At 40.2% G+C, this 24342-nt stretch overlaps 2 protein-coding genes across 3 annotated transcripts; one reads left to right on the top strand and one right to left on the bottom strand.

Moving 5' to 3' along the window:
- The first annotated feature begins 1075 nt into the window (after positions 1 to 1075).
- Positions 1076 to 5179, top strand: LOC121193832 (kelch-like protein 40a). Its single transcript, XM_041056308.1, has 6 exons — positions 1076 to 2324; positions 2491 to 2651; positions 3138 to 3245; positions 3853 to 4038; positions 4260 to 4409; positions 4690 to 5179. The coding sequence occupies exons 1-6, from the start codon at positions 1200 to 1202 to the stop codon at positions 4799 to 4801; spliced, it is 1842 nt and encodes a 613-aa protein (XP_040912242.1). The 5' UTR covers positions 1076 to 1199; the 3' UTR covers positions 4802 to 5179.
- Positions 5180 to 5243: 64 nt separating this feature from the next.
- LOC121193408 (vasoactive intestinal polypeptide receptor-like) lies at positions 5244 to 24157 on the bottom strand. 2 transcript variants are annotated; one of them, XR_005895283.1, is made up of 14 exons: positions 23967 to 24157; positions 21867 to 21960; positions 20644 to 20757; positions 14865 to 14971; positions 14690 to 14787; positions 13065 to 13194; positions 11288 to 11441; positions 10021 to 10081; positions 8938 to 9004; positions 8761 to 8852; positions 8406 to 8535; positions 7749 to 7790; positions 7341 to 7600; positions 5244 to 7291 (listed from the first exon to the last, which is right to left on the bottom strand). XR_005895283.1 is itself a non-coding variant. In XM_041055668.1 (13 exons), exons 1-13 carry the CDS (start codon positions 24024 to 24026, stop codon positions 7409 to 7411), a joined length of 1341 nt encoding a protein of 446 aa, XP_040911602.1. In that variant the 5' UTR covers positions 24027 to 24157; the 3' UTR covers positions 5244 to 7408. The 2 variants fall into 2 exon arrangements, 1 of the variants encoding a protein (XP_040911602.1); XM_041055668.1 differs by having other exon boundaries at positions 5244 to 7600.
- Between the last annotated feature and the right edge of the window lie 185 nt (positions 24158 to 24342).

Below are 24342 nucleotides of genomic sequence, written 5' to 3'. Positions count from 1 at the left end.
TTTTTAGAAAAGGGACCAAATTTGACCCAAGGTCCTCTTTGGTCTTCCCTTTCTCCTTTTATTGTACATCTGTGGTTTGTCCCTGAACACACTCGCTTACAAGTGTCATTTTCAACCAGTAGGTGCCAGCATTTGTTCAACTCTCAGCTCGTACCTCTGGAACTGTGAATAAATAAATTTTAATGTTTAAGTTGTATTCTAACTGCTTATATAATGATAAAAAATTATGCATCTATGTTGATTTTCTTTTAAAAATTGTTTACATCTTTCTTGTAATTTTTAAAACTTTGCCATTTTGAAATTTAAAATTGACTTTTCTTTTAACTAGTGTTTGAGTCATGTTTAACTAAACAGAATTGCATCCTTTTTTGACCAAAAAAAAAAAAAAAGTTTTATATGTACTTTTAAACATAAGGACATGACTGAGGTGACCCAATAAGGAAGCAACAATAACTGTAGCCTATATGGAGTGTATCACCTGTTGATTAATAATCAGGAAAAACTTTGTCAAGTGATGTCGTATATGTATAGTGAAGTGTGTCACTTGTTCTGTTTGTAACTTGAGGAAGGTTTGTGGGAATACTGTGAATAAACAATTCTTTGAATAAATAATATGTTTAAGTGTTGCTCTCATGCTCAGTGTCTTCATGTTCTTTCTAAAACATGAGACTCAGGTAAGGTTTATTATGTAACCTGCTAGCCGCCCAAAAACCACTGTTGCCTATAAAGAGTGCAGTATACAATGTACCTCTACTGATGCCTATACACCAGCAGAAGTACCAGTCAAGACAGTATTAGATTACATAGGAAATTCAACTTAGTAAAAGTGTGTCAAAATGTCAAAGTAATCAGATCCAGCCATGCTGCCTGGTGAGTTGTTCTACTGGATTTAACATGCCATCACCCCTTGTGTTTAGTCATTCAGCTGTTTGTGAGGGTCTGTGTGGTGTGGGAGTGGATAGGTCTTGTTTCCTGTCCACCAAAATGGATTCCTCAGCTTTGTGAGGGTCCTATCTATAAATACCCGTGACTTACACAGTGACTGACAGCCACAGACAGCTGCAGCCACCAGCCCACCAACCCGTGGAGACTATCCACAGCAATCTGAGCAGCCCTGCGAGAGGCTGACAGTCCTGCTCTGTTGTGGGGAGTAAGTAGGGTGCCCACGAAACCCAACCAGGACCAGGCGACAGAACAAAATGGCCGCCATGACTATAGACCCGGTACAGCAGCCTCGGATGTACCAGCAGACCCTCCTTCAGGATGGACTGTGCGACCTGTTGGAGAATGACAAGTTTGTGGATTGTGTCCTCAAAATCCAAGACAAGGAGTTCCCCTGCCACCGCTTGGTTTTGGCAGCTAGCAGCCCCTTCTTCAAGGCCATGTTTCTGTCTGATCTGGAAGAGAGCAAGAAGCGTGAGATTGTCCTCAGAGATGTGGAGCCAGGTGTTATGGGTATGATTCTGCGCTACTTATACACCTCCGACATTAATCTGACAGAGCAGAATGTCCAGGATATCTTTATGGTCGCTAACATGTACCAGATCCCCTCCATCTTTTCTGTGTGTGTGTCCTACCTCCAAGAGAAGCTGGTGCTGGGAAACTGCTTGGCTATCTTCAGACTGGGGCTGCTTCTGGATTGTCCCAGGCTAACCCTGATTGCTAGAGAGTTCATCTGTGAACGCTACCAGGTAGTTGTCAGGGACCAGGAATTCCTGCAGCTGAGTCCAAGTGAGCTGGCAATCATCATCACCTCAGACGCCCTCAATGTTGAGCATGAGGAGCTGGTGTTTGAATCTCTGATGGACTGGGTCAAACACGACGAGACAAACCGGGTTAAGGACCTGCCAGAGCTGTTGCACTGTGTGCGTTTTAGGCTCATACCTTTGGATTACTTCAAAGAAAAAGTGGAGCGCCACCAGTACATACGGTTCAGCCAGGAAATCAAGAAGGAGTTGGATCTCGTCAAGGATGCTCACAAAGGGCGTCTCCCAAAGCCCAAGAAGCTCAGCGGGGATGAGGCAAAGGGGGGAGAAGAAAATGAAGACGAAGAGGATGACGATGAGGAAGAGTACCTGCCGGGTATACTCAACAACAATCCACGTTTTGGGATGTTTGAGATGGACCTGATACTTATGATAAGTGACACAGGGACTGTGGCCTACGACCCAGCAGGAAACGAATGCTTCGTGGTGTCAGAATCCACAGAAATCCCCAAAAACCACTGCAGCCTGGTCACCAAGCAGAACCAGGTGTTTGTTGTCGGAGGACTTCTCTACAATGAGAATGATAAAGATGAGCCGTTCAGCTCTTACTTCCTACAGGTAGTGAATCAATCATGATGATCATTAAATGAAAGATCTCAAAACATTTGCTTTTCTTACGATTTCTTCTTGTAAAGCTCACTTTGACATGCATCTAAAAAAATTCTTTGCCTTGATTGATTTCTTGTGCCTGTCACTCCTCACACATCATTCTCTTCATCCACAGTTTGACCCAGTGAGTTCAGAATGGTTAGGGATGCCCTCACAACCCAACCCTCGCTGTCTGTTTGGGATGACAGAAGTCGAGAACTCCATCTTTGTTGTGGGAGGAAGGGAACTGAAGGAAGGCGAGCACGCCCTGGATTCAGTCATGATCTATGACAGACAGTGAGTATAGGCACGAAATTTAATTTAAACTTTGAGACTGATGTGATCATTGTGTAGCCATTTCTTATTCAAAACACTCTCACCTTTTGAAAGGGTATGGTTTCTGGAAACATATATAGATAACTAATCAAGCTAGTACATTCAAAATATAAAACAGCCATTAAGTATAAAACTACAATATACAGCAATGGTCACAATGCATTCATTGCAAATTCATTGGATTTTTGAAATTTTTCAACCCATTAAGGAATATTTTGTCATTCACTCTGTTTTATTTTAGTACATATAATATATTTATCTGAAAAATCACCATTTGGAGATAAATATTTTTCTTTGTGGCCTCTTGAATTCCTGAGCATTTCCATCAGCTTTATTATAATTGTTTTGTGAGTCTTTAGAATCACCTTTATCACCTGTAGAGCCACTGTTCATAACGTTATGCCATTATGTTTTATGCATTAACTGTATATATGTTTCTGTACACAGGTCATTCAAATGGGGGGAATCGGACCCTTTGCCTTATGAAGTATATGGCCATGGAACTGTATCACACAAAGGTCTTGTCTACGTAATTGGAGGAAAGTCTGAGAGCAAGTATGTGGTACTTCAGATAGTATATAACTTGAACTATAACCTGATATTTTACAGTTTAGTTATATATCAGGAGTGTATTTTTACACAGTGGGTGCTGTGGGTCCATTTGGTGATATGAAAATTGTTTGACGTTTCCCATTCAATACCTACAGAAATATACAGCTGATGACAGTGATATCATGTTGCAAAAGAAAAACTTAAGTTACAATAGTTTGTTCTAATCTGTTACTGATTTTGTAACAGCAAGTATCACTTTGGATATTTTGAAACTAAACCAGTCAGCATGGCACTTCCATGAAGTTGGTGGTGGATGGTGAAGAAAAATATTTAAAAGAAAAGAGTAGAACAGTCTGAATAAAAGCAGAGGAGGTCCAGATATCTGTATTTTTAGTCCCTAGTTTTGGTGAAGAACCAAAAACACAACACAACATCATTAGATGACGTCAAAAAAAAAGAAAGAAAAAAGAAAGAAAGAAAAAAAAATCCCACATGAAGCAATACACAACTGACAGGCTGAGTAGTTCTCACAGTGACAAGTAAACTGAACTTCATGAATAAAATCAGCAGAGTGCCCCTTTAACAAACTGTATTATATGTTTTTATGCAGGAAATGCATGAGAAGAGTCTGCGTCTACAATCCCACTAAGTTTGAGTGGAAGGACCTGGCTCCTCTGAAGACGGCTCGCTCCCTGTTTGGTATCACAGTTCACAAAGACCAGATTTTCGTGGTGACAGGGGTCACAGATGCAGGTCTCACCAGCTCTGCGGAGGTCTATGACATTGCCACCAACAAGTGAGAGAACTGTTTTTTTATATGACCCACTTTATCTCATCGTTATGAGGTGAAGCATCTGTCCACATTAGTGAAATGACTCACTGAGCGTGAATAGCAGATCATTAGGTCATAAAATAGCACTAGTTTTACTACTGTGGGTATCAAACAGTAATATAGCCGCTTATTTAACAACATCATCACTTCCCCGTATGTGTTGTTATTGTCCTTTTTTTCTCCAGGTGGTCTGAGTTCACAGAGTTCCCTCAGGAGCGCAGCTCACTCAATCTAATCTCTTTGGGAGGCTTCCTGTATGCTCTAGGAGGTTTTGCCATGATGCCCAGTGAAACCAGTGAGGAGCCCGTCCCAACAGAGATGAGTGACATCTGGAGGTAACAGTTCACTAAATTACCTGGTTAACACTGTAATTTTGTAAACAGTATACAAACATTTAAAAATTAACACACCAGAACATAGTTGTAAGCAGATACAGGGACTCAAAAAATGTATTTCCTATGCTTTTCCATTCTTTCTCTATACTATTAATACTATTGAGTACTATGACTATAATACTATGGATCAATGACAAAGACATATTACATTTATTATTACTGCATGCTATCTCATGATGGTATGGGGCACCAAACACTAACGTATTCATCTTTCCCACAGATATGATGAGGCCGAGAAGTGCTGGAACGGGATTTTGCGAGAGATTAGCTATGCAGAGGGATCCACCATTCTTCCAGTGCGTCTCAACACTCTGCGTCTCACAAAGTTATAACTGAGCTGATCTGTTGTTGCCATGTGGTCAGTGATGTAACATTAGCATTGAAGTAAATGAGTGTACTCATTAAGGACATTGGCTCAAAATTAGCTTAGGGTACAGATTGTTTCAGGACAACACTTGAATTATTCTCTGAGAAAGGGTTATGAAATCAGCATCAAATAGTTTTATCTCGTGTTTTACAGCAGGGGGAGACAGATACATGCTAAGTCTGAGAGGAGTGAGGTAAAAAAAGGCAGGTCATATCACACCAAATTTCTTTTATAAAAAGCTAAAATGTTGATTTGTACATCTGTTTTTGTTATATTGTTTCATAAATTTTCTTTACTTCCTGTTTGCTTTATTTAAACAGAAATAAAGATAAAGGTTGACTGTGTTGCTTTCAGTGACAACTCTCACTTCCATTTGGAACGGCACAAAAGGCCAGATCACAGTGCAAATGGTTTTATTCATCTTCATCTGACATTTTGTTCAATAACATATTTACAGCTGATTCCATATACTATCCAGTGCACAGTATCTACACAAACTTTACATGGCAACAAGTAAAAGACACTTCATCAACGTTATTGACATTATGCAAATAGCTTAAGGGAGAAGCATACTTTTTTAAATGTAAACATCAATTTCCAGTTGACACCTGAGCACTAGAAGTCATCACCATAAAAGACGCCATAAACCAATTCATCAGCCATTTTTACAGTTTCACATTATATACAATAGCTGTGTATGACACTTAGTCTGAGGTACTTTCAGTTAGGTTCAGTTCAGTTTCAGTTTTACACACACTGGTACAACAAGAGCAAGAGGGGGAACTAAAGTAAACACTGAACTCCAACATGACTACCACATGAAATGTGGCCCTGCCACTGCCTGAACGTAGGAAAATATCTTTTCTGATTAGAAGGTGGCTTCAGCTCTGTGAGGCTGTGCTTTCCATTTAATGCTGACATCAGCATGCTAACATGCTCACAAAGATAATGATGTATGTATAATATTATATGTTGGTATGCTTGCCATGCTAGCATTTTCTAATTAGCACTAAACACAAAGTACAGCTGAGGCTGATGAGAATGTCATTAGTTTTGAAGGTGTTTCGTCAAATAAGTCCTGGACAAAATGAATTTGTCACCTGATCATGGCTCTAAATAAAATCCATAACCATAGTTATCACAGTTCATCCAGGTTTGGAACATGAATGTCTAATGAATATCTGAGCTCTCCCTCAAAACCACAAATGTGAACTTCATCGAGCACAAGAGAAAAAGTCGGGGGATCACCAAAGTCAATGGGATTCATCTACTAGGAATCTTGAATGTCTGTACAAAATTTCATGGCAATATATACAACACTAAGATATTTCAGTCTGGACCAAAGTGATGTGCCAACAAATTGACACCATCCATAAAGTAACACTGCTGGCATGGCTAAAAACAATACGATACAACATATATATTTAACCTGTCAGTGTAGAATCGAATCGAATAGAGAACTAACAATCAATCCAATGAAATGAATTGTCCATGCAGTCCAGTCAATGGAAGTTAATTGTTATTGCCACATATTAACTCACAATGTTGTGTATTGTGGACTAATAATACATACCAATACTACACACAGAATACAGAAACGGCAAAAACGAATATCTGTAAAACAAGTGTGCACTCAGACAAAACTAAAAGCCTTTGTAATCTGAGATAAATTTCACAAGCAGGAGCTTTAGTCTCTCCCCTGGAATGTTAACCGGCAGTAATTCAGCAGAGTGTATGCCCTGTATAAAACTGTCATACACAGGATAGGAACATCCAGTGTATACGCTGCTTATGCTATAGATTCCTCCTCTGTGACTGCTGTTCATGACAGCCTGACACAATCATTAATGTTGTTGCCACTGGTCCCTTAAGCAACATGGCCATTAGGTTAAGTGCTTGGAGTCCTCTTGTGTAACACACCCTTTTCATAAACATCTTGTTTCTTATAGGACGCAGCTCGTCTCTGGCTCAATCCATCTATTGCTTAACATTAGATGGAAAACGCTGGCCAAGAGTCCCATTTCCTTTTAACTGACACTGTGATCATGAAGATCTCTTTCCCTGCTGTATTCAGAGATTTAGTTAATGTTATTCTGACAATTGATTTTTAACAACTTCTCAATAGTCAGTTTAGGTCGACTCACGTAACCTCACCAGAGCATTATACTGTAGTACGTCAGTGTGACACAGATCTTTATGTAAATATCAGACTACCTGCCAGTGAGTCAGTCAGTCAGTACAATGGGAGTAGCTCCCTGATCAAAGCCACCGAAACTTAAAATTGTCTTTGTAAATGACACTGTTTCTTTTTTAGTGTAACAGTTTAGCTGTTAATTCTTCATGTACAGATACATTTTTAACCCATTCATTGAACAAGTGGAGTGTTTCCTTAGTGGTTATAGATACCTTTCCACCCTGGCATGAAAAACATTGACTGCTTGTCATTTTTGAACAATGAACAAATATTAGCTTCGGTACTAAAATGTCACATTGGCCTTCAGCAACCAATTGCATGTGAGCCACACATTTAGTACATAATGATAAAAATCAGAGAGGGCAGTTAGCTTGGGTTTCAGATGGCAGAGAGGTGCTCCTGACACCCTGATGCCCGGCGTGTACTAGGGCTGCATTTGGTCAACATGGTAATCTGGGTGCTGAAGTTATTGCCGTTGCTGCCTATGGAGGGCTGCTGGTACTTAGTGTTAGCACCCAGGAACCTCTGCAGCAACCATCTGCGCCACTTACGCTTAATCTCCGACTGTACCTGCGAGAGAGACAAGGAGGTAGACAAACAGCATGAAGAGGGGGATTTAAGAGGGTGTGACACACCAGAGGGGGAGGTAAAATGAGATTTAATGACCTAGAAGGATGGTAAACATCTTCAAGCACAGTTTTTGTTTGAATTTACTTACCTCTCCATTCAAAAAGCAGTACAAAACTGCAACAAGAAACCCCTGTTGAAGAGAGAGGCAGATAAAATGTACCGTCCGATAAGAGTGGTTGTTGAAAAGAAAAACCAGTGTGATAGTACAGCTGGGGAAACACTCAAAATGTTTGTGCATGAATAATGACGGTAAGATTATGACCAACTTCAAGCTCAGACAGGAGGTTCATCATTTAAATCTCTGGGAACTTTTCCCAGGAGATATCATTCTGAGCTAAAACGGTTATAAATTAAGAATACTTTTCCATTGCTAGGTTTCCATAGTTTCACTTGGCTCTCAGCGTTTGCATTCAATTTAATACTCAGTAAATCAACAACCTCATTATTCAACCATGCAAAATTAAACATGTCAGCTCCACAAACCATTCATTTGCTTAGTCAGACAACCTGATTTCATGCTACCATGCTGTTTTCATGTAACTTTGCTGAAAGGACTTTCACTTTAGCTTTCTATCTAGTGTCATATTTGTGTCACCAGACACAAGATGGCAGTCCTGTAAAAGTCAAAAGAAGGATTAGGTACACCAAATCCCATAATTCATTAGGAAGTTTTACTGCTTCTGTCTGACATTTGGAAAGTCCTGACAGGCTGCCTAACACCTTGTGTACTGTTATGCAACGTTACCTGAAATGACCCTAGAATAAGATCAAACACCATCCTGATTTGAGGGTGTATGTCCTCAGGAATGAAGGCAAAAATGATGTAGTTGATTCCAAAGAGAGGTATCAACAACAGCGTGGATTTAGCCAGTCTCCTGAAAAAGTAGAAAAATGGTTAAGTGAGGACAAGGCTTGTGGTCGCACTTCTTAAATGCCCCAAAAGCTAGAGACGAGGCTCAACTTGTCACTATGCAACAGCTATTATTGCTCACTACCAAAAACATAATGGCAGAAAAATAACTGATAACAAGTAACCTGATAAGAGATGACTGTGACCTATGCTCTTACAAAGATGTTGACATTTTGAAGTGAAAACCTACGAGTACTGGTTTGATTCCTTTCTTCCAATGTCGGGGCAATTCATCTTCTGTCGCAAAATCCGGATTACACAAATGAAAAGGAAAAAGTTCACCTGCCAAAAAAGTAACAGACTAGTAAATGTGATTGCATTACACAGACCTGCAGAAATGTAAATGAAATATGGCACTGTGACTCACAAGTATGGTGACTAAAATAGGTGTTTTGATGATCCACCATGGACTGTCCTCGATTGTCTCCCAGCATCTGTCAGAAGAGATAAGAAAGTCAGAATAAAACATTTCTCATAAAATAAAAAAATAAACCACAATTGAATGGAGTTGAACAGCAACTGACGAGAAAGAAGTTGAGAAAAAGGTGTTAAATTCTGAGGCTATTTTGCTGCGTAAACGTTTTAATGCCTCAGTTAAAAAAAAACAAAACAAAAAACATGAATCCTTACAAAGCTTCTTCTTAAGAGGAAAAAAATACTGCAGTCCACCTTAGGGCTCTTTCTCTTCTTCTCTTGCCCATTTGAAGCAATGAACTAGCATAATAAATGAATTTATAATGTAATACATTTAAAGTGTGATTTTAAAGTAGCTTAACCACATTAAATCCTGAGGCTGGGGTGCTAATCTGCTAAACTAACGTTAGACTTTTATAAGGACTAATTTCACTGGTGTTTTTCTTTACTCCGTGATGGGGTTTAGCTACTGGCACATTTATGTGCTATACCATGCTGAATTATTCACATCAATCACAGCAGAAAGTTTGGAAAACGTAGGTTAGCTCTCTTGCTTTAGCTGTCTGGAGGGTTCTTGAGTCAGTAGACCATCAAGCCAGTGCTTTTGTTTTGTTTCTCTTTTAAAGAAAATTACATATGACTAACACATAATTTACACAATAATTTCTATTATTATTCTATAATTCTATATGGTAAAACACATTTTAAAAAGTCTGACCTTAACTAATTTTAAACAAATTTGAAGTTACTGCATTTTGGCTTTGCAAGGTAGTATAACCATGAAACACTCTGCTCTTTTTTTCTTTTCCTGCATGTTGTTGATTAATAGTTCACCACAGACCTCCACTAAGACCAGCTATTAATCATCACACTAACCTAGATGTTATTTCTTTGAGTAAATGAGCATTTCCATTTGCAGTCATATGTCTTCCTGCCCAGGGGAAAGCCCTGAAATTAACCCATTTCAGTCTCAACTGAATCTTGTTAAGATAAGTTTAATCAAAACGATTAAAGCAAAGACAAATGATTAACTCACCCTGGATCATTTAAATAAGCCTTTGTAATGACCCATGCCAAGATAAAGATGGTGGGAGCCCCTACGAACAAGACACATAGAGTTTGCAAGTTATTTCAGCATTAAAACAATCTCTATTTCACAGAGAGAAACTATCAATTATGTCCGCTGTGTTCAAACAAACAACCAAATACGACAGTGAGTGTGTGTACACTGTTAATCTTTTGGATGATTTTATAGCTAAAGTAATATTGCATTTTGGGTATGCTTATCGTTTTTAACAGGACTCACTGACGTATTTGCTCTGTGCCAATATTGGCTCATCCAGGGTATCTGCAGGAAAGTCACACACTTGTTTCCATTTTCCTGCTGGCAGACACAACATTTCAGGCCTAAATATAGAGTTACTTTATTGGTGTGATGGGAAAAAGAACATCAGAAATTTGGGGAAAGGTTGCTGAATGTATCTCAAATGCAAATAGCAATGGAATCTTAGGACCAAAGGGCCAAAAGAAGTATTTGAAAGATGAAAGTGTTGGGCTAAAATACTGTTAAGATGAATGCACTAAAGGGATCAGCCAAATCTTCCGTGTGAACATTCATTCACTTGAATGGGAAAGTGGTCTCATACTTCTGGACCCCACTGTATGTATGCAGGAGTTTTTGTCTGGTGAACCCTTACAAACAGGATGAAAGCCAGCAACACTGAGATGTACAGAGTGGTGGAGCAACATCGGTCCAAGAGCGATGAAAGCTCAAAAGAGCATGCATAATGGAGAGCATCTATCTATCTATCTATCTATCTAAAAATATTAAAAGTTCAAGTCTACATTGTCTGTCTATCTTTTAGCTCTCAAAGAAATTCATTTTATTCATATATTACATGTGCCTTAGATGCATGAATTTGTTAAAAGAGCTTTTTTTCCTATCCAAAGCACCAAAACCATGGCAGGACTCTTAGACTGAATTATAACAACAGGAGCAGAGCGGCAGCTGCCTGCTGCTGCTAATCTGAAACTGGCAGCAGGGCTCATTCACATGCAGATGGAAGGGCACAGCATTTTCCCGCAGCTACTGCATGTATAAAACCACACTTATAAATTCATTTACATATGATCATGTATGTTGTGGCTGTTGCGGTAAAGACAAAACAAACAGGTCAGGTCGCCCGATGATTGCATTTGATGATTTCTAGCTGACACTTCAGACAAATGGAGGAATAAAATGTCCTTGAGCTTGTGTGAGCTATCTGTATTCATCAACATATGGCATAGCAGCCAGCACGTACCCCAACCAATCAGGATGTACCACCAGAAGTACTTCCTCTCAGAGAAGAAGGAGACGGCTAACAGAGCGTGGAGATAGAGGCCCTCCACCAGCAGCCAGAAGAAACTCGCCATGATCGCATACTGGAAGAAGACCACCACTGCCTTGCAGCCCACCTACAAAACAACCAGAATGTTAATGACTTATTGCATTGCCAGTTCATCACTCTACTACAAGTCAAATGATGAAGACAAATCTTGTTGCCAGTGGATGAGGCTACACAGGGAATGTTCCTACTAAATGACTGTGAAATTAGTATTGATGACTGACTCATGAGGAAATCATTCTGTTAGACTTGGCAAGTCATTCATCAAAAGCAGCAGTGAGGAGACCGTCATTATCACAGTTAATATCAGCATAATATAATTAAAGAAAATTCTACTTGGGTTATGATTATGCTGATTATACTAATTGGCTATACACTAATTAAATCTGCAATCAAAGTGTATTTGAGATTCATATTAATGGTTATATGATGTTGTTGTTGGCAGCTTAGTAGGTGTAACATCACACATAGATGTTCAGTAGCAGCTAATAGCTCATTTTAGCTAATTTGTGGAAAATTTAACACCTCAGAAGCATTCGTTACTTGCATCAGTGTAAACTGATTTCTTCTATATCCATAACAACCAACACTGTTCTCTCTTCCAACTTTTAGTTGTAATCTCTACAATCAAAAAATGTTTACATGGTTTGGGCCTCTCCCTGCTGAGCTGAAGACATTCCTGTGATGGTCTAAGGCTTATGGGAAATGGTGTTCAATAAAGGCCGCTAAGAACTAAAAAACATTTTCTTATTGAAAAAGTAAATAAATAAGGATTTGTTGCTGGTGGTGGAGTTTAAGGGATTTCTTACAAATGTGATTTTGTAATATGTTGCTTTCTATAAACTTTTTTCTTTTAGTTTGGCTGGGAGAGTTAGCAGCTGTGTTTGGACCAGGACAATCTGTGTACCCTGAAGAGGAAATATCTGAATTCAGCCATTAACGATCAGCACTTAGAGATAGTAAAGCAAGTGATTTACAGTCTGCTGATCTAATCCTCTCTGGTAATAAAGCTGTGGATTCAGCTGGAGCAAGATCTGAGAAAACACCCATGACGCTGGTGACTTGATCAATCAAGTAAAAAGAAAATAGCCTCATTATGTGAAACTGTACCAAATCCAGGAGTTTATTTAACTCCTTATCTTACATTAGCACTTCTGATATTGTCATTATGATCATGTTGTCGGAACAAAACTGGCTATCAAAACTCTGAAGGTGATTTATTGACAAAGCTGTCTGTAATTCAGGTTTATATATGGCAAACAGGAACTCTCACAGCATCCTGCTGGATAGATGAATGGGGAAACCTCGTCCTAGGAGTGGAAGGGACTTGGCAAACACTGCTACGCCCAGAACCACTTGAGCACTTGTACACTGAGTAAACTCTGAGACAAAGCTTTAAAGTCAGTAAAGTCTGCATGAATAATTACACAGATGCTTCAGCTAAGGACAAAATCTTACAGCCGACTGCAGCTCGTACATCAGATGGACAAGTTAACTTGATCTACGACGAAGGACTTTTGATTATGCAGGGAAGAAAATCAATAAACTGTACGGCTTCGCTAATAAAATGGACATGTTGGCGAGCGAGGCGGGTACATTCAGCAGCACAGAGAGAGAGAGAGAGAGAGAGAGAGAGAGAGAGAGAGAGAGAGAGAGAGAGAGAGAGAGAGAGGGGAGTGTACAGGGCACTCACAGATGACTGGCAATTTTCTGTCTCCCCAACATCATACAGAACCACGTCCTTGATGAAAACAGCCACAGCTTTCAGTATGAAAGACACAAAGAGATGCATGTGGATGTAGTTTCTTGTGCAGTGCAGCTTCCTGTAAAAACAGACAAATAAACTGTTACATGATTTAAATCAAGAAGCAAAAGCAACACGCATTATTCTCTTAATGAATTCCCTCTGATTAAAGACCCTGAATGAGCTGTTTACATGACCTATCCTGAAAATCATCTGATGAAGTGAGTGTTTATGGCACCAAAGCATGCGATCGAAATAAATATCAAGAAAATATTCACCAGAAACTTCACTGACTTAATTTATGGGAGCAAACATTCACAGAAAGAATGTGGATTTTAGCTGAGGAGAGTGGTCATCATAAGCACTTACTGTACATGACTGTTGCCTCGTAATGTGCTCCTACAGTGCTGTTATCTAAATGTCAAGCGATCTGTATCTGTTTCATACTTTATATGGGTGTAATTTTTCAGTGAAACATATATTTATCAGGCAGAAATCAAATGTGAAAAACTCTGACTTGACATTCAGCACAGAGCTAAACGAGAACAAATCAGGGTTTTCCACATAGAGAATGTTACTGATGTAAATTCTCTCTTCTGGGTGTTTTCAAACAAATGCCTTCCTGGTGAGTACATGATCGGGGGTGAATTGTGTAAACCCATCAGACGAATCATCCCAGAAGGATGGGTGCGATGACACACAACATCAACCAGCTGCCTGAACACCGCGTCTGCAGCTGAACATAAACAGCAAATGCTGTTCACATCCTGTGTCTCGGCTCTAGAGTCCAAACCATTGGCATTTCATGTTGTTTAGCACACAAACAGTCCAAATGCAAACACACCAAACTGAATAGAGTGGGTTGTTTATTGGAAGCCACACACACCGGCCACTTAAACCTATAGTAATGATCCGTGCTGTGTCATGCCACAATGCATGCGCACAGACACAGACACACAGGCACACACACACACGTCAGAAATAAGTCAGAAATAAGCTGTACTCTGACCCATATATCCATATTCATACCAGTCACTTTATATATTGTTGCACTGTTCACCATATTCTTTATCCCTATTTTATTTTATATTTTATTCTATTTTATACTTATTTAGATAGATTTTAAATATGCCTTTTATGTTACTATTTGTGCCAAAGAGCTGCTGTACAAAATTTCATTGTGCCTTGCATAATGACAATAAAGATTCTTGATTCTTGATTCTTGATTCTTGACACACACACTTTCTCTCTGCAACCCCAGGACTGAAGGTCAAAAGGGAGCACACTGTGAACAACAGCCTGTCTAAGTGGTTTGATTTTATGGCTGCTTGCAGTTGACTGATTTGTTTGAGAAATGTTGCAGTAACAGATAATGTCAAATTTGGACGACTTGTCCTTCAAAATCTGGCAGAGTGACATTACTGCGTGATAAATACTGTAAAACCTCCATAAAATGCAGGAAGCATGGTGTGAAATGAGAGATCAGCAGGGTTTTATCATTCTAAATGATGGGGAAAGGTGTTTGATTGTCTTAACACAGGGACATTAAGTGGTATTTTGATGGATCTCCTTACCGAAAGAGACACAGTATGATGATGGCGATCGTCAGAGAAATGAGCGACACGCTGTGACCAATGGTGTAACCCACTTTGATAGCGTCATAGAATACTCCCTGCAAAAAACAGATTCAGTTACACTAACTGAAAATAGTTCATCTGGACTAAGTTTCAAACTGGTTGCCATACCCACCGTATTATCATCCACGGTGCTGTTGGGATTGTATCCACAGTCCATTATGTAGGAGTCCAAGCTGATCGGGGTCCAACCGCCCTCAGTGCAGGTCTTTGACAGGTTACCTAATGAGCAGAGGGACAGAGGGAATAGTCAATATTAGTCTTACAAGAATATAGTTCATTGCTGTGGCAGCTTCAATGGGTTTCAATTATAAATAATGCGTTACAATGTTGTGTGTATGTGTGTGTGTGTATGTGTGTTGTGAGGGAAACTGTATGAGCTGCAAGGCAAAACTTCCCTTTCATTTACTCATACTTAATTATGCCACACTGAGATGTATGTGTCTCACTGGAATACTCCCAAACACTAAAAGGAAATGGAAGGAATGACTGAAGGGGATCAGTCGTCCCTTCGGCTCAGAGATGCCGGGACAGTTCCCATGTGTATTTGCCTCCATCTGTTTCTTGATTACTGTCAGACTGCACACACACACACCAGGAGACCAGCAGATGAGCAGGGGGATATTTTTACTCTGGCCTGCCTACGGGGGCAGAAGTGAAAGGTCCAAGTGCATTTGACTGACGATCATAGAGGAGATTAGAGGAACAGAGATCTGTATAGTAAAGTACAGAAGACTAGAGATCTCTAGAGTACACTACAGTACAGCAGACCAGAGCTCAGTAGAGAGCAGAGCTTTGTATAGCTCAGTAGAGAAGAATTTAGTATAGTGCAGTAGGGTTCAGTAGTAGTAGTAGTACAACATGGAGTCCAGGAGAGTAGGTTAGAGCTCAGCTTTCTAGAGCTCAGTAGAGTTCTTAAGTGTAGAATAAAGTTGAATAGAGCTTTGTATGGTATATATAGTTCAGCTGCCAATAGCTCTGAATAGCAGAGTACAATAAACTAGAGATCAGTAGAGCAATGGGCATGAGCTTAGTCCAGTATAGTAGACTTAGGCTCACTGGAGTAGAGAGGAACAAATAGAAAAGACTGAGTGAATAGATTCAGAAACAAAAAAATGAATAATTACGTGAATGGATTTATGTTTTCTTGTCTTGTCTCACTCGCTTCCTTGAATGATTTTATATAGAGCTACATCTCAGTAGCCCAATAAGCACAGTTTACAAAAAAGGAAAATTATTGTTAGAATCATTTAATATTTCTGTCACTTAAGAACATCAAAATCAGATTATTGATGTTTTTTGTTATGTGTCCCATGCTTTTTAAGAAATTGGCTGGAGTAAATTGCTCTGTGTTTTGAGAGCTGTTTCAGTACAAAACATAAACAGGTGAAATATTTTGGGACTTCCTGGTGGCCTCATGGTTAAAAAGCATATCATTAAACAGAAATGTTTCTGGTCTCTGACTTTTGTTCAGTGTCATACCCCTCACTCTGCCCTTGTTTCTTGTCTGTGTCTAATATCTGTCAATAAATGCAAAAATCAAAGAAACAAAAGAAACAAAAAAACAAAGTGAAGGATTCAGGCGGGGAATGGACTTGAGTGCACACAAGTACTTCATTAAGTTCAAGTGCTGTATCCAAATCACATCCTTTGAAAACCCATTTAATTTGGAGGTCATACTTACTGAATTCAGAAGGTGGATATGCAGATATTGGACAAAATTTAGAGTTACAGAACAGCAGTTTTCAGACTTTTATACTAAGGTAGAATTTTTCCTAAACAGCAAGTAAATGCAACACTATTCAGATGAGGCACTAATCATTAATTAGACTAAAAACCCTTCTTACAATGTTCATGAAGCATATCTAATCCTGTACAGCAGCAGAAGCACAGATTGATATTTCTGTGATTTTTTTTTTCAGTTCCTTGTTGTGTAATGTTTATTTGTAGCGTTTCCTCATGTCCTTTTCTGCAAATATAAGAAAGGAAGCTGCGTGTGTTGGCGACAAATTAATCCGTGAGCTGAATGCCGCTGTAGAAATCGAAATGTAGGACATTCCTCGCATTTCCCAACCATATCGCTCCACAGCCACTATCAAATCACCACTGTGTTGGGAAATGACCAACAATCCAAACTGTTCGAATGCATTTGGCATTAAAATCTGGTCAGCTCACAAATACCTGAGTGGCGTATTGCAGAGAAGATGGAGGCTTAGCTTCCTCAAACAACATGACAAGACACAAAGGCAGCGATAAGCCCCTGCTGTTTCAGCCCATGCCACCACTGGATTTGACTTGTTTGAGGGATTGCCAGAAGAATGCTTTCATCATCCCCCAAAACATGACTGCAAGGATTTTCAGTGTCGTGCACGACAACGAGGAGAGCTCAAATAAGTTAATCACCCCATCATCGTTTTGATTTCCAGGCTTTTTTTTATCTTGGCTATTCTGTCAGTGTTGAACAGTCAAATGCTTTATCCTTCCTAATTATATCTCAGAGGAAGATTTATATTAGCATGCAATGGATAGCTTTAGCTCAGCTGAATATTATGGCATGTATGTGAAACCATTGACAGACAGGCACTCTGTCACTCGGAGCCTGCAGAGAGGGCGAGTCGCCCTTAAAAGAGATGAATGACTGTGTGTTTGTGTTAGACCTACTAGGTAAAGAGTTCATGAGAATGGCGAACTCTATCGCAACTAAATTTATGACTTGGCCCCTGAATCTCTGTGGCGCCGTGTTTCGTAATGCTTGTTTTTTTGTGTGTGTGAGGCTTAGAAAATGAATGGCTCAAGATGTGTCAACACCTTGAGTGTTTCACAACTGTTACTGACAGTGAATGCATTTGAAAAGAAGCTAAACTGACTTTTTGAGAACCCATATATATATTCACAAAAAGGACAAATCATGTTCTATACATCATGTTTCTCTAACCCTCTCAATGTCCTGAGACCTATATACAATGAATAAACTGAAAAAACCACAGCCGTCAAGCTAGTACACAAATAAGGCTGTTTTTCTCAGTTCCTATAATGTTCACGTTTGAAGATACAAGGTTCCTACTTGTCCTCAGCAGTGATTTACAATGCACAGACTCCCCCGACCGTTTATCATCCCTTAATTAAGTCCCCCCTTACATGACCGGAGAGCAGAGCAGGTTTAACCAGCAGAGACCTGCACTGATCTGCTGATCACACACATCAATGCAGCACAGGTCACTTACAGTCCCCCCCTCTTTCTTTTAAGGCCTCTTCGCTTCATGCTGGTCCCTGACCAGTGGGGGCCTGTTGATCCTTTGAACCTTTGACATGTCAAAAACATACCTCTTCTACCTCTGACCCCACAAATCTGGTGATTCTTCATCTGTCGCACTCTTTTACCCCAGAGAGCTCTCCTCTGTCAGGTCACACTATCTCCCATCTGGGTCACATCACAGGCTCCCAGAAAACCCCTTTTCTCCACATGGAGCCTTCGCATGCTGATGATAAATCTTTGGTATGAGTTTCTCTCACGTCCTGAATATGATGGGGAAATACTGGCTTGATTACAGGGGCGGAAAACCCCTCCACCGTGTCTGCAGAGGCACACAGGTCGAATGTAAAAGCACTGAGATCACTTACAGCTGAAATCTGTAACTTTGCACTTGTTCAAAGCACAGAAAAGGCAGTGGGGCAGCAATGGGTTGAGCTTGTGAAACTGTTATTGTACACATAGAGCTAATGCAAAGCAACATTGAGAGTATTCATTGAGAATCACGTTTCTGGCATCTTGATCAATGTATGTTAAGTACAATATTCACTCTCTGTTTAGTTCTGTTTCCATCTCCAACAACCACTGACAAAAATATCTGTCTCTTTAGCTGCTGATTGTGGTAAATCCTACAGCACGACAGAAGCCAGTCATTAACCTTGTCTGCCTGCCACTCCATGTGGGCTCAGTAGTATGTGCTTAGATTATCAGAGTTTTTTGCTGGAAACAGCTGCTGGCCACGTCCTGAAACAAGGTTTGTAAGAGCTTTGAGAGTATGTGGCCATAAAATCAAAACAATGCTAAAAAGCTACAAAACTCTGTAGAGCTGACGGGAAATGTCAAATTGACCAACTACAGCTGACACACAATATACTCATTTGATTCATGGCTAATATAGACCTGTAATGGCTGATTTTTTGTTCACTGAAACAAGTGGCAGCAGAAACAAGCTGTGAACACAACAATGACTTATTACATTTTAAGTCAATGACAAACCCGTTAGCACACAGTTGCCTATTTATAAATCCAGCAGATACACAGCAGCATTAGTGTTTATTTAAAGTTGTTGTTCTGGTCCACCTCATGAATCTAAGTCTAACATTTCTTTTGTTTTTTTTTAGCTCTTTTTTGGCCTCCACAAACTCCTGAGGGAACTATCTGACTCTTTAGCTGCCAAATGCTACACTATTTTCACTAGCACTTTGTTATTTGGTGAAAGTGAACCAAAACAGTAGAGCTGCAGGCTGGAAAAGCAAAAGAAAAAAATGAACTGAAAGATGCTAAAATGCTCAGGGGAACTTTAAATTTGCTATATTCTCTGTGGCTTCATTATTATGACTGACACTCTGTGCACATTTAGCAGTTATTTGATCCATTTTAAATATTACTGATTTGATTGGTGCTGCTTTAAAGGACCATACCAGTGGTTTTATAAACTAAATTCAATCTGCTTCAGCGCCAGTAGAAGAACATTTCTCAAGGTTCCAAGTTGATATTGAGGCCTTTCTGCCAGCTGAATACAAATAAACAACTCCATCAACTCTTACAGCCTAATTACACTGAGGAGACAGTGTGGTAATTAATGACAAATGGAGATATATATACGGGAAAGTCAGAGGGGAATAATCTCAGGAACAACTGTACAAACACACAGCAAAGTGGTTTCTCTTATACATAATTAGCACTACTTCCCCGTGAGGCTTCCCATAGATAAAAGGAGAACAAATAAACAGAATGTGTCTTTAATGGGCGGATAGTGCCAGGATGGGAAGCTGTTTATCTCCTGTGACTCAGCCTTGCCATGTGTTTTGAGTTTTACTGTATTTTTTGTGATATGTCAGATGGGGTGTCAGGAAAGCTAAAAACAACAGGTGATCATGGGTGAGAATGACATCATGGTTATGAGTTACTTCATGATTCCTGTTCTTGGTCTCAGATGTGGAGCATGATGATACCAACATAGATTCAACAGCAGGCAACAAAAACAAAGGAGAGGGTAAGGAAGGATCAAGATGAGCAGCATGTCAGCCATTCTTTTAAATATCTCATACACAACTACCTCCAGTTACATAACTACCTACCAAGTTAATCACAGACTCAAGCATAAAGGTCTACAGGACTGACATGATGTGTAGTAATACTTTGTGTAATATTGAGATGCTGTTTGAGCCTGGTCTGTCAAAATTAAGGAGAGGGAGATGTAATATGCCTATTTCCTATTTCAAATAAGATGTATTTACACAATTGTGTTTCAAGACTATGCTTTATGTTTGACAGTTGAGTAGATGAGTTTCAGTAAAACCCTGAGACATTAAACATACATTTTGGCCACTTGGTGGCACTGAAACAATGACATATATTACCTTATGCAGTTTAAACTCACTTACCTTTCCGTTTTTTGCATTTCCCTTCTCAACAGCGGACTATTATTTATTTTACTATTTGTTTTTATTTTTTACTATTATTTTAAGTATGTCAGTATTTCTCACTGAGGGGTTAACATGGACTAAACGTCTTATGAGACTGCTGACCATCACACAAACAAACACATTATAGTAGTCGCTTGCGTTGGTTTAAAATTCAAATCAGTTCTCACCCTGTATAGCCACACAATAACAACCTATTTTGTGAACTTGATTCTTACGTGTAAGGACATCCCTGGAGAAGTCGAAGAGATATTTGGGGCAAGGGATGGTAACCACCTTTCCGATGTCGGCACTGGGCCAGCAGGTGATCTTGTCCCACGTACCATTGCAGCCTGGCATAGAGAAAGAGAGCCCGAGAGAGAGGGGGGGACAACAAAAAAAAGACTTATTTCTGTTAGTCGAACATGGAAGTACAATAAAATAAAAGGGAACAGGAATGAAACACAAAATCTGACGGAAACAGAAAGTGTTTCAAACTGTTGTAACATTAATCGATTCCAGTGACAAACAGCAGCCTGATTAAAGTGAAGGTGGAGAGCTGACGTTCCCATGGCAGCCAAAACGTGTAAGCTCAGGTCAGCTGTCGTTACAGCCCGGGCATCATTAGAGCAGATGACCTGAGTTAACACGCTGCCACCATGACTAATAAAACAGCTCCCAGACCTTCGTTACACGCTGTTATTTGAATTCAACAGATCACTGCGACTTTCCAAAGTGTGTTTGGTCTCAGGACGCCGAATCAGGTCACAGCACTTTTTGAAGCCACACCTGCTTCAGCACTATGAAAAATCAGTTTGCCAAGTGATATCTGCAACAACAACCTGAGGTTTTAACAGCATTTACAACTGATGGAATCTATAACAAGCAAAGTGATATCTAAATGAAAAAGATAATGAGTGTTTAATGACTTTTATAGTGTGTGAAAGTAAACAGTCTCCCGATGCCTGCAGTTAGAATCAGCAAGGTTTCAGTGACACACACAGGTACCAGCGGCTAAATGAGGCACAATTATCTTTGTGTAGAACATAATTGTGCCATTGCATGCTGTGAGTATGCAACGGCCCACTGAGCAACATGTAATGTAAGCCTCATCAACAACAAAGTGAAACAACAAATCAGCTACCTGTGTTTCATTATTGCACCCTCACTGCTGTATTTATCTTATAATAGCATAGCATCAAGTGTAAATAAAATGTGATCAATTTGAAAGTTTACTTTGGCACTGAACCTGAGCACATGTGACAAGAGGCTGTCTTTAGGTGGAAAGCAGTGTTCAACCATGCAGGGTGTAATGTAAAGCCAGAGGGGAGGTTCGAACAGCTTCTGTTGTCTTTGGAGCTTGTTGTGTCACTTTGATCAGTGCTCCACTTGTGAATTTAGAAAATTACAATGAGACAGAATGTGCAGCTGAGATAATAAACAACAAAAAAAAAAGACATACCTGTTGTTCTGTTCTGGATCTGAGCCTCACACAAGTCTCTCTCCTTTTCTATCTCCCTCCTCATGTCACACATCTGATTCGGCATTGAAAACACCTGTGAAGGGAACACGTCACACATGTTTTCTGTGTCTCTTAGGGTCACACGGACATAGTAAACAGCATCAGTCACAGATCATTTGTCTGGCTCAGACTCACTTCTCTTGTCATTTCATTTCCTGCCCTTGTGTCGCCCTCGCCCCCCTTGATCATCCACACCTGCTTCAAATTACTTACCTGCCCCTGGTTTTGCCATCATCTATCTGTGTGTTTATACTCCCCTGGTTTCCTTACTCCCTGGTGTGTTCATCTCTTTCCACAATTCTCCTTGTGCTTGATTCCATAGTTTATGACTTTACCTTGTAGTTTGTTTGTTTTTTACTTCCTGAGTTTTACCCACTCTCTGACTGTTATTGTTTGCCTGTTAGACTCAGGCTATTTGAACTTTTCATCATCTCCTGAGTTATTTCCCTGAATCTGAATCATTGTTATATCCAGAGTTGCTACATCCACTGCCTGTGCTCTTTCAACAATGTTTCACAAATCAAGGTAAACACATCTATCGTCTTCACTGGGGTCTTCCTGAGATTATCTGACCAGGGCTACCATTAATCTCTCCACCTGACATGCTTGGCAGATGCAAAATCAATCTTTTAGCGGTGATTCAACTGTCATATTTCTTAGATTTGCATGTTTTGAAACTAGAGGGAATCTTCAGACATGAACTGCTTCCACATGAAGCTGAATCCATGAGGGGATAAACAGACCCTCTGCAGGACCAAAAGATTTATTGCTCTTACTTAGGTGGATGAGTCTCCTCTCTGTGGGCATTAATCAGACCAGTAGTATGTGGCTATTGTTAGCCACAAAATGAGCCCATATAACTCCAGCCTCTACCCCCCACCACACAAGGTGACTCCCCCATTTAGATAATGATTTATGTCACTCCTCATGCTACGCAGTACATCCTGTGTTACTTCACCTATGGTGCACCTCTCTGGACTATGATCGGGGAATATGTTGTCAGTGATGGATCAGTGCTGCCTTCAGCGGTGCAAGTTGGAGTATCAGGAGAAAACTTCCTGCACTCCATCATCACGACCATCATCATGATCCCTTTTAATTTCCCCCACAAGCACAACCCTTCCCATCATTTCCCTCACTGGATTTTTATCACCGAGATACAGAAACAGTTTGTAAGCATGCACAAATGCAGATGTAAAAGCCAGCATGTTACTGAAAAGGATGTGACCTCCAACTGAATTCCAGCATGAATCATACATGCTTCTCTACAGGAGATAGCTCTGGATAAAGACACTGGAGACCAGAGAGTACAGAGACAGACGAAGGAGGCCGTTGCCATGGTGTCCTGTTGGGAGACCCACGAGCACCTCGTGGCTTCTGTGGGCAATTCACCTTAACCTTAGTCATGAAAAGAGATCATCGAGGACATAAAACACATGAATGTCACTGGAAAACAATCACAGTCTGGCCCCACTGTTTTGTTTGGTGCCAAATGTCATTTAAGAAGCTACTGGTTGTGCCTGTGGTGCCTGAGTTACTGAGGAGATTGACACAGAAGGCAGAGGTAAAGAGGACAAGAGGCTGCGCATATGGGGACAAATGTGATGATGCTGGAGGAAGTCTAAGGGATTCGTGACTTTAAAAAGTTTGGGGGCCGGGCTAAGCTCAAGTTAAATTGTTAGTTGTTCTTAAATGTCTTGAATAACAAAAACCACCATGGCAAAACCCTTATCAAACCATCACTAATTAAATCCCTCTCTCCACAGCTTCTCTGTCCATCCACATGCTCAGTCAACGTGTGTCCAGCCAAACGTTGACTGAGCTCCTCACGGGACCACGTTGGTGCGACCCGCATCCAAAACTGGTTTTGGGGACCCTTAGTGTGCGCATCAACTTATAGGACACTTGTAGGCAACTCACTACTAGGACAATATACGTGCTCAACTTTACATGGACAGCTTAACCGAGCTACTGTTGCATACTTGAAAACGAGCCCAAACTAATGTCATGAGAAAAGTCAGTGTGTTTAAATATACTCACGGGTTCCAGCAACATGCAGGAGAGGAGGAGGAAAGTTCCCTTTGAAACTTCTACCAACATATCCGTTAAAGTAGTGGATTCGTTAAAAAAATAAAAATAAAGCAAGAGATAAACACAACAGTTAAAAGCAAAAGAGGTGAAATCTAGTGATAATCCGCCGCAGGTTTCTCTGGGTCCCTTTTCTGACTCCGTGCGTTCTTACGCTCTGACTGAGGTGAATTGCTCCGCTCCTGAAATCCTCCTCCTCCCACTCGGGCTTTACCTTGAACAACCAACAAGTAACCAATGAAACATCATCTGTGAACGTCAGTAGACGAGGGCGTAAACACGCTGCTACAAAGGAAGAAGGAACTACTGTGTAAATCCATGGCTGGCC

This window comes from Toxotes jaculatrix, chromosome 14 (genome assembly GCF_017976425.1).
Source record: "Toxotes jaculatrix isolate fToxJac2 chromosome 14, fToxJac2.pri, whole genome shotgun sequence".
Taxonomy (NCBI): domain Eukaryota; kingdom Metazoa; phylum Chordata; class Actinopteri; family Toxotidae; genus Toxotes; species Toxotes jaculatrix.
This window is presented reverse-complemented; position numbering and strand designations above follow the sequence as displayed.